This window comes from Mastomys coucha, unplaced genomic scaffold, assembly GCF_008632895.1.
Source record: "Mastomys coucha isolate ucsf_1 unplaced genomic scaffold, UCSF_Mcou_1 pScaffold21, whole genome shotgun sequence".
In the NCBI taxonomy this organism is placed as follows: domain Eukaryota; kingdom Metazoa; phylum Chordata; class Mammalia; order Rodentia; family Muridae; genus Mastomys; species Mastomys coucha.
This window is the reverse complement of record NW_022196904.1, coordinates 438358-448858: the sequence shown is the minus strand read 5'-3', so window position 1 is coordinate 448858 and position 10501 is coordinate 438358. Positions and strand designations below refer to the sequence as shown.

The following is a 10501-nucleotide window of genomic DNA, read 5'->3' as shown; positions in this document are numbered from 1 at the left end:
GGTGGAGGGAGGGAGGGAGGGACACACACACACACACACACACACACACACAAGGAGAGGGAGAGGGAGGGAGAGGGAGAGGGAGAGGGAAAGGGAGAGGGAGAGAGAGAGAGACAGAGACAGAGACAGAGAGACACAGAGAGAGAAAGAGACCATGTGGATATTTTTGGTGGGTTTGTTTGTTTGTCTGAATAGCACAGAGAATAATTTAGGAAAAGGTGCCCATCCATTGCTTCATCTAGGGTAGCCTCTAGGTAGTAGGCTTTCAGTAAGCCTGGTTTAAAAAAAAAAAATCTAGAGCCAATTTGATGCAAAGCTGAGTGACAAATAGAGGCAGAGACTCTGTGCATAATGCTGACTCCTAGCCACCGGGAATTGATGACCTCCAGAATTTTGTTTGTTTTGTTTTTAACTTAAAGGAGAGGTACACTATATAGCCTGCTTCCCAATCCCCTTAACACATACACACATATATACATACGTACTGACTAAGGCACAGCTAAGGCAGGCAGGCAGGCAGGCATGCTTTGGCAATGAGGCCCCTAAAGAGGCCTGTGGGGTGAAGAACTGCAAAGGAGTGTGGGTAACTGCAAAGGAGTATGGGATGTGTGGGGCCAGCACCTTTGAGGGGTGAGGGAGAGAGAAAGTAAGAATTCTTAGGGCTCCCAAGAAAACAGGCAGGTGATAAAACCCACAGGAAAGACTATAGAGATAGAAAAATGAAGGAGGCAAGCTGTCACAGCTCGAGGGTAATACAGGTATACCAGAAGAGGAAAGGTAAGAAAGGGATGGAAAAGAAAACAGAGAATAAGGAAGGATATACATATCCAACAGGGAAGAGGAAATGGGAGGGAGATGAGGAGAAAACAGGATGGTACCAATTACTTGGGTAATCAATCAGGGTGAAGAAGCTGCAAGGAGAGATGGGGAGCCCTTGTCAATCTTAGACCTTGACAAACACCAGACGAGTGGAGTACACCAGATCAGACACATATGCCAGCAGGTTGATACCCGTCAGGATGGACACTGCCAGCCGTCGGTCCCAATAACACACCGTGTTGGGTTGCATATAAGCGTAAGTGCGAGCACAGCTTGCATCCATTGAGCGGCGGGGTTGGCCCTGATATCTCTGATCAAATTGGTAGAGGGGCCAGAGGACGATGGCAGTGGCGTAAAAGAGAACAGACAGCAAGGCCAAGCCTGATAGGAAGGTGGGGAAAGGGATGGGCAACATGTTGGTACACTCCCCCAGGTTGAGCAGGATGGTCACCCCTGCTAGTATGAAGCAGATGGCATAGACTGCCACACACCACTCCAGGGCCGGCTTCTGATTGTACAGGGTCGGATCGCTAATGAAGGCAAAGATGATACAGGCTACGAAGGTCTCAAAAACTTTGAGCAGCCCTGGCACGGTAGCCATGTAGCCAGTGATCTCACCAGGCCTTGCACGGGTCCAGGCCACTTCAGTGGCATATGCCAAACAGGCAACGCAGGAGAAGGTGGTAGCAGCGATGGCGTGGTCCCGGGAACGTCCGTGAGGTAGGAACTGCACATAGGTGGTGGGATAGATGATGGAAGACGACAGGCAGAAGAGGGCTGCGTAGCAGGCAAAGGTGATGGGGAAGTTTCGCCATGACAGGGGGAAGTGGGCCTGCAGCCCACCTAACTCCACAATCAGGATGATAAGTGTAACAGCAAAGCAGAAACACCAGGTGAACATGGCCCAGTTACCCATGGGCCCTGTCCAAGCACCCACACTGGCCACCAGTGAGAAAGCCACACAGGTGGATATTAGCTGCAGGAGGCGGAGGAGGCCCAGCGGCTGGGTCAGCGCCCGAGCAGACCCCACAGTGGTGGAGGATGACGTTGTAGTCGTAATGGTTGTACGGGTTACTGTTACCGGCATGGCTGAGGGGAAAAAAAAGCATTTGGATAAGGTCTCGTATACTGAGGAATCCAGGTACCTAGCCCCCATCCGTTTTGGAACAAACTACTTTGAATTCTGAAAAGGCTGTGTCTTAATACATGGAACTTGTCTATAAACTATAAAAATGAATTGGTCATCTAGGTTCTAGGCTCATCCTAGCCCTACCCTGAGGAAACTCAAAATCCAAACACTCAAAGTAATACTTCTTGCTTCCCTTTCCCAGGGAGACTGCATCCTATCTGCTGGAGTATGTGTTGCCATTCTGGAAAACCAGAGCCGGTTCACTGGGATATATCTACTGGAAGGAAAAACCAACTTCTGACCTCCACACGAGCACACACAGACTCACCACAAACATATACCTACAACTGTGGTCTTGGGGATGTAGCTCAGGCGGTGGTGTGCTTGTCTACCACCCAGGAAGCCCTGGATCTGAACCCTGCACTGTGCAAACCAAGTGGAGAAGTACACACCCGTGATCTTAGCATTTGGGAGGCTAAGGTAGGAAGATTACTGTGAGACGGAGGCCAACCTGAATTCTGCAATAAAGTCCAAGCTAGCTTGGGCTACAGAATGAGGTTCTGCCTTTAAAACAAAACAAACAACCAGCCTGGCTACAAGGTGAGTTCCAAGATGGTCAAGGCTACTCAGAGAAACCTGGTTTTATAACAAATAAACAAACAAACAACAACAAAGCCACCCAGCAATAAAAGATAAGGTCTAAGGATCTAGCCAGTACTTCACTTCCTCCTGTGTGTGATCTAGGGCTTTTGACCCCAGGCCCTGTGAATGAAGTTCCCCCTTTTACACACAGAGACTCAACTATCTGTAACTTCTCCTTAGCCAAGACTCCAACTTCCTCATACTATATGCCCTGTGAAAAGATTTCTTTATATAAGAGCAAACTAGACATTAGCAGCCCCTACCCATCCAATATTCCAACTTCCATTCCACCTCCCATATCTAACCAGAGTACTGGACCTGTACTCCTCTCACTCCTCTCCCAGAGATCTCTGACTGGGAACATTAAGCTTTCTTCCTCCCCTCTCTTCAAGATTCACCCACCCCACCCCTAATCCTACCTCAGACCTGGAACATTGGAGACAGCTCAGCTTCCTCTTTCCTATCGCCTATCTATTTCCTATCTCTTCCTTCAGGGACTCAGTTAACAGGTACCTCAAATACAGGAAAATTCAACTCCCTCTATTCTCATTGAGTGGCCCATTGAAATCTCTAGTTTTCGAGGTCAGTCATGCAGGGCTGGACCTCAGGACAGGCCTCTCAGCCTTCTAGTATACCATGTGACTCAGACATGGGTTATGAGTAGAAGGACTAACATCTTTTTTTTTTTTTTTACACTGCAAACCACAGCTTCTCTCCTTGTCCTAGAGGCTCAGAACTAGGACCAGATGCCAGAGCCCTTCTCAGGATGTCTGACCTCTCGGCTGATGCCTCTAACGATATGAGAAGGTGGTTTCCAGATCCACTTTTCTTATTACTACTGTCAGTTCTGTAGTTATTTCTTCTGAATTGAACATCAGCTGATGGAGGGAGGGAAGGAACTCAAATAACTCAAAAGCTATAGAGACTTGGGCCAACTAGATGGCTCAGCAGTGAAGAGCACTGAGTGTTCTTCTGAAGGTCCTGAGTTCAAATCCCAGCAACTACATGGTGGCTCACAACCATCCGTGATGAGATCTGACACCCTCTTCTGGTGTGTCTGAAGACAGCTACAGTGTACTCACATATAATAATAAATAGATCTTTGGGCTGGAGAGAGCGGGGCCGGAGCAAGCAGAGGTCCTGAGTTCAATTCCCAGCAACCACATGATGGCTCACAACCATCTGTACAGCTACAGTGTACTCATATACAGAAAATAAATAAATAAATCTTTTTAAAAAAGGAAAGAAAGAAAGAAAGAGAGAGAGAGAGGGAGGAGAGAAGGAAGGAAAATTACAACAGAGCATGATAAGCTGAGTTCAATCCCCAAGACCCACATGGTGGACAGAATGGAATTCTGCAAATTGTCCTCTGACCTCCATACACTTGCTATGGGGTACACACACACACACACACACACACACACTAACTACATGTTAGAAAGAAAAACCATAGAACTCCCAAGGCTCAGAAAATTACAAGGCTGTGTTATGAGGCCCCTCCCAAAGCAAAGTAATCTATGAGCAGCAAGTGATTAAGAGAGGACAGGAAGGTTCTTCTGCCCAACTACCTCCAAGTTGAGCAGAAATGCATCTTTCCTGAGTTATCACCCATGCTGGGGTGGGCTTCCTGGTCTACCTATACCCCTGCAAGTATCTCCAGTCAACTCACTGGCTCACCAAGATGCACTTGGGTTAGCTTAGGTTTCTTTATCTAGCATACTTTGTTTGTTTGTTTTGTTGAGGCTGCCCTGGAACTCACTATGCAGACTAGGCTGGCCTCAAACTCACAGAAATCTGCCTGCCTCTGCCTTCGGAGTGGTGGAATTAAAGGCGCCTGCCACCACCGTGCAGCAGTCCTGTCATCCTGTGCTCTGAAATAGCATACAGTTATTCATAATTTTTCCCCCAAGAAAAGTCATGGTAAGGCGGAGCCCATGGAAAGCCAGAAAGGCATGCTTTAACCTCTGGAAGCTCACACTGTCCCAGAACAGCTCCCAGAGTACACAGGAGCCAGCTTCTGGATACAACTTCTTAGGCACATGGATGCCTCTGATTCTATCCTTTGGAACCCTTCCAGGTCCCTTGTCTCTCAGGATCTAAGAATCTAGGCACCATTCCCCTCCTTCATCATACCCAGGGATTCAGGATCTAGTCCTTCCTCTCCTCCTATAAATCCAATTCAGTATTCCTAGCTAAGTTAGTTAACCCAAGAAACCCCAGCCCTCCTATCATAGACTCAATTCAGTTTCCAGGCACTGCACTCCTAAACTAAGGGATCCAGACCCCTGGTGCACCTCCATCAGACTCTCGACAGGACTCTAAACTCTCCCCTCTTAGACTCCCGGTCTAAAACCCAGTCCTCTTCCCTTAAAGTTGGACACCAACCTCCCACCCCAACTCCTTGACCCTCAGAACTGGGTCTCCAAAACTCCAGAACTCCACCCTCAAAAGCTAGCAATTAGGGCTCAGAGCACACTCACCTGCTATCGTAACAGAGAACCGGAAGGAGAAAGTCCCAGCTGCGAAGGCGGATAAGGTTGCACACCTGAAAAGGGCTGATCAGAAGCCCTGGAGGAGAGAGAGACAGTCAGAGCGAAATTCGGACAGTCCTCCTTGCAGTACTCTGACCCCTGGGTCCTAGACTCTACAGCTGGGACGTGTCTCCTGGTGGGGACACATACTTGGCAGAGATCCCCGAGGCGAGGTCCCAGAGGTTGCCCTGAGGAAGCGCCGCCCCTCTCCTTCCTCTCAGAGAACTTGCTGCGTGGGTGGGGTGGAAGCAAAAGTGGACAAAGGGCCCGCCCTCAGACTCGCGAGGGGGCGTGAGTGATCTTAGCCTAGCCCTGATTTGCAGTCTGCAGAGGGAGATCCCTGGGCGGTGGTTGTAGAGGCGGGAGCCCCAGCCTGGCCCGGAGTCTCCGCTCCTTATAAGGGCTTTAAATTGCCTCTGCCAGGGCAATGTGGCAGGGACCAAGAGGTGGTGCCAAGACCCCCGCCGCTGAGAGAGCGAAAGTGGGGGGGGGGGGGGGGGGGGGGGGAGAAGGAGGGGGAAGAGAGAGAGCGCGGGAGAGGGAGGGGGAAGAAGGGAGAGGGAGGGAGGGAGAGAGAAGATTTATAGTTCCTTGAAAAGTGTGAGTTTGGAGACAAGCAGAACTACTCCCACAAGTTGTCCTCTGACTCTTTCCGTGCTCTGCGGTACATGCATCCCTCACCCACTGAAATACACACACACACACACACACACACACACACTATATTATATATAATGCATATAAATATTATATACTACTTATATAATATTTAAACATCTATTTTGAGATAAACATTTGCTATGTAAGCCTCGCTGGCCTGGAACTTGTTATGTAGACCAGGCTGGCCTTAAGTTCACAGAGATCTGTGTGCCGAGTGCTGGGATTAAGGGGAAAAATTTTTTTTTTGAATTCTGAGTCCCTCCAGAATGAGGAAAATCTGGCCTGGGAGTGCAGAACAGTGTTTCCAAAACACCTGTAGAGGCAGAATTGGAAATTCAAGGCCTTCCTGGGGTCACAGAGAGTTCAAGACTGGGAGAGGGGAGGGAGAGGGAAGTTGTTGGTGGTGAGGTAGGTAGAGTATTTGACTAGGATGTGTGAGGTACTGGGTTCAACCCCTAATGGGTGGGAATAGGGCTAGGGGAATGAGACTCTCCTGAGTATGACCAGCGTGGATTCCTTTAAAACTCCTTAAATCTGTCTGAGCTCGAGAATACATCTCTTCCTTGGCTCCAGGACAGAACTCATGCAGCAGTTGCAATTCTCCCTAGGAACTAGAAGCCTCCAGTGCACTTGGAAGTTGAGATAGAAAGGCAGAAACCTCCATCTCCCACCAGGATCAGTTTTTGGGAAGCCAGGCCTAGCCTGACACCCCACACTATAATAAGTGGGCAACAGATCGCCTTTAATCTCAGCAGTAGGAAGAGGCAGACGGATCTCTACAAGTTCAGGGCCAGCCAAGTCTACATAGCGAGTTCCAGAACTGCAAAGGCTATATACATAGAGCTTGTCTTTAAAAATAAAAATAAAATAAAATAAAATAAAATAAGCGGGTTACTGTCCAGCCACAGGCACTAGAAGGAAGAGGGAAGAGCATAAATCCTTCTGTCCAGGGCGGAAAAGTTGGGAGAAAAGTTAAGAAAGGAGGAATATAAGGAAGGAAGACCTTAGAAGAGGTAACGGAACTAGCGATCCAGAGGACCTCCAGTACCGTTTGAAGTCATAGGTCAGGAATGCTCAGCTAAAGACGTGAGCAGGGTGAGGAAACGCCCCTAGAGCTTCCTCCTAGGTCTAGTTCCACTCTCAGGGCCACACCCAGCACTCCTGCTATCCTCCCCCATGCCACACTCCTGAGGTCATCCATCACTCCACAGGCTGGGCACAGCCCTGATCAGACTCCGGGCCACGCCTCACACCAGTGGTGGACTCAGCCTTAAGCCTTAAAAGCTTCCTAGCTACCCCTCTCCCTGTGTACCGCCCCTCCCCGCCCCCGCGCCCATACTCTAGTGCCGGTGGCTGGCCTCTGGGAAGAGGGTCAGAAGGACTTTTCCCCTCCGGAGTACCTCTAGGCACCAGGTATAAGCATCCAGGAGCCCCATCTTCTCGGATTCAGGGATCAATACTCCACCTTTCCAAGTCCTCAAACCAAGAGTCAAGATCCCAGCCCCTCCCTTCTTCTGTCCAAATTCGGTCCCCAGTACCTTCTCCCTCAGAACAAATTCAGACCCCCCCCCCAACTTCCTCCAGATTGTGGTCTAAATCCAGCCCTCCTCCTCCAAGACCCATCTTAATCCAGATCCCAAACCTTTTTAATCAGACCTAGAAGTCTAGATCCCATCCTACCAATCTCAGCCCCAGGGGTCCAAGTACCACCGTCCTTCCTCAGACCCACGTGCCCACTCCCCAGTCCCTTTTCTCTCCCTGTATGAGCTCAGATGTTCAGCCTTTCATCTAGACCTTGAGTCCTGGCCCAACTGCAGAGTTTCTAGGGATCCAGACACCCGAATCCGTGCCCACTCCTCTTTCTAGACCCAAGGATCCTGGACCACTATTCCTTCCCTTCGGGGTCCCTGCAGCCTCACCTCTCCAGCCAGTGGCCTCTGCAGCACAAACAAGGACGACAGCTGCAGACCAAAAGGGTCTTAGGGCTGGGTGGAGTTGCCCAGCTGAGGAGCGCGCGAGGGAGGGGCTGAGGGCGGGGTTTGGGCCTGGCTAGGGCGGTGAAAAGGGACTTTCCCTTCATTCAGGCTATCCCTGGTTGGACCCGAAGGCGGGGCTAATGCCACACCACGCCCCCCTGAAGGCTAGTGTCCAGGATCTCCAGCCCTACCAGTGAGGGGGTGCAGAGCTGAGGTCACCGTAGCCGTGGAGACAAAACAGGAAGACACAGCAGCTGGAGGGGTGGGGTCTCCTGGGGGCTATCCTCTTTGCCATAGTTCTAGAAAGAAGTCAGGGTAGACTGGAGAATGCCGTTGCCATAGAAACGTACTTGTTTATGGTTTGTTTTTAATAGAGTTCCCCCAGTAAGCCGGGTCCCCACGCCTAGTCTCACCACTCATTCAATTCTCCCGCTCTCTGCCCCACGTCCTTGTCTATCAGTTCCCCCACGCTGACTAGAAAAAGGAAATTTTACACATCCAAGTCCCAGCAGTTTGGGAGCCAGCCAGACCTCTTGTTTAACTGAGTCTGTGGGCTAAGGTCTTGTCTACCTGAACAGGAATTTAGGGTGCCAGGCCTTGAGCTTAAGCTACCTTGACTAGTGAGGCTCCACCCCCAAAGAATAAAGACTAGATTCCTGCGTTTAGGGGTCTGCGTAGAGGAGAGTGGGCCCTATCTCCAATTACACTGTAATCGCGGCCCGAGGACTGCTGGGCCAAGTCTCAGAAGAGCACAGCCAGGAGAAGGGAAACGATGATGGATGACAGAATCAAAATTCCTGGAAATTTGGAGGGAGGGTCCCAGATTTCTGAGCGTTCAGACAGTTTTCAAAACAGATGTGGTTGGTTGGTTGCCGAACCGCCTGGGTCTAGAAGGGCGCGTTATTTTTGGCCTGAATTCCTGCCTTCAGGACAAAGGGAGGGGACTCAGTATCTTTATGAGGACGGGGCTAGGGCCCGGAGCTCTGTAGGAAGATTCTTCTTTCTACCATGTAGGAAGGATTCGGTGGACCCCGTCGTACCGAGAGGAGAGGGGCAAAAACAGGAAAGAGATTCAGGGTTAGGCTTAAAAAAAAAAAAAAGGTCGGACTTAAGGGCCTAGATGGACTCGACTGAACCAAATGCGAAAAGAAGCGGAAGGCCGCGATGCTGGAGGGACCTAAAGGTCCCAATGCTGGCCCCTGGGCAGGGTGGAAACCCGGGACACCTGGTTCCCTCCCTCCTGGCTGCACTCACTCACCCCGCTCTGCAGCGGTCCCGGGCGCGGCCTTGCTCTGCTGCTGCTGGGCGGGGCCTAGTGGCGGCTGCGGCTGCTTGTCTCTTCCCCGCGGCTGCTTTTGGTCACCTTCCAGGAGGACTGAAGAGGTTTATAGACCTAGCCCTAGAGAGGAAGCCAGGAGCTTCGCGAAGCGGGGTGTGAGGAGGGGTCCGAAGGGGTCCAAGAGCTCACTACAGCCACTCGTGTCCTACAGAGGAGGGAGGAGCCGGAGAGGGGAACTGGGCGCTTGCTTCGTGCTTTGCAGAAGTGGGGGTAGGGAACAAGGTAGGGATGAGTAGGCGAAGAGCTGTGTGCTCACTTTGCCTGTCTGGGAAGAGACGCAGAAACAGACCCTCTTTGTCATTTTATGCCCTGCAAAAGGGAGGGTTTTAGTTTCGTTTAAACACACACATACACTTACTATTTACTTTATGTGTGAGAGTGCAAATGTGGAAGTCAGAGGACAACTTGTGAGAGTCAGTTTTCTCCTTCCAGTGAGTGGGATCAAGCTCAGGTCATCGGGTTTGGTTGGCTGGCTAGTTACTTTATCCACTTGAGCCATCTCATTGGCCTATGGAAGGCAGGGCTTTGGGGTTTTGTTGCTGTTGTTGTTGTTGTTTAATTTTGTTTCAATTTGTTTTTTTTTTTAAGACTTATTTGTTTTTATGTGTCTGAGTGTTTTGCCTTCATGGATATATGTGTACTATGTGCATACCTGGTCTCCTCAGAGGTCATAGAAAGGAATCCGATCCCCTAGAACTGAAGTTACAGGTGGTTGTGAGCTACCTTGTGGGTGCTGGGAGTTGAACTCTAGTCAAATGCTCTTAACTGCTGAGGCATCTCTTCAGCCCCCTAAGGGGGAGTTTTCACTATGTCTAGCATCAGGCATTTCACACACACGCACACACACACACACACACACACACACACACACACACACCCCACAGGCTCACATAAGCCTGTAGTCTATAGATAATGGGTTGGGTTTCCCACAGATTGTATTTACAAGCCTCCTTAGTCCCAAGAGTTCAGGCTTAGTAATGTCTCTCTCCCCTCTACTCAAATTAGTCATATCACCGCCATCACCATCACCAAAACCAAGTTGGAGATATCTCAAGTGATCTACAGAAGTCTTGGCTAACAAAACTTACCATGCTCTGTCCTGCCATGGAAGTATTTCCTGTGTACGTACTGAGATGGCTCAGTAGGTTAAGGCAAGCTTGATGATTTGTGTTCCACAGCTAGGATCCATGTGGTAGAGGAGAGACCTGATTTCCAAGTTTTCCTCTGACTGACACAGGTTCCTTGTGTCATGCAATGGCATGCATCCTACCACCACTACCACCATCATCACCACCACCACTGTTAGATTCGGGGTGGGAGTCCCACTCTCGAACCTGACTGACACAGTTTCATTGTGTTCTGCAATGGCATGCATTCTACCACCACCATCACCACCACCCACCAC

At 50.1% G+C, this 10501-nt stretch overlaps 1 protein-coding gene across 4 annotated transcripts; it reads right to left on the bottom strand.

Annotated features, from left to right (window-relative positions):
- Positions 1-78: 78 nt before the first annotated feature.
- Myadm (myeloid associated differentiation marker) lies at positions 79-9303 on the bottom strand. 4 transcript variants are annotated; one of them, XM_031385040.1, is made up of 4 exons: positions 9016-9303; positions 7949-8056; positions 5071-5158; positions 79-1908 (listed from the first exon to the last, which is right to left on the bottom strand). In XM_031385040.1, the coding sequence occupies exon 4, from the start codon at positions 1904-1906 to the stop codon at positions 944-946; it is 963 nt and encodes a 320-aa protein (XP_031240900.1). In that variant the 5' UTR covers positions 1907-1908; positions 5071-5158; positions 7949-8056; positions 9016-9303; the 3' UTR covers positions 79-943. The 4 variants fall into 4 exon arrangements, with proteins under 4 accessions (XP_031240900.1, XP_031240897.1, XP_031240896.1 ...); XM_031385037.1 differs by lacking the exon at positions 7949-8056; XM_031385036.1 differs by lacking the exons at positions 7949-8056; positions 9016-9303 and adding an exon at positions 7701-7823.
- Between the last annotated feature and the right edge of the window lie 1198 nt (positions 9304-10501).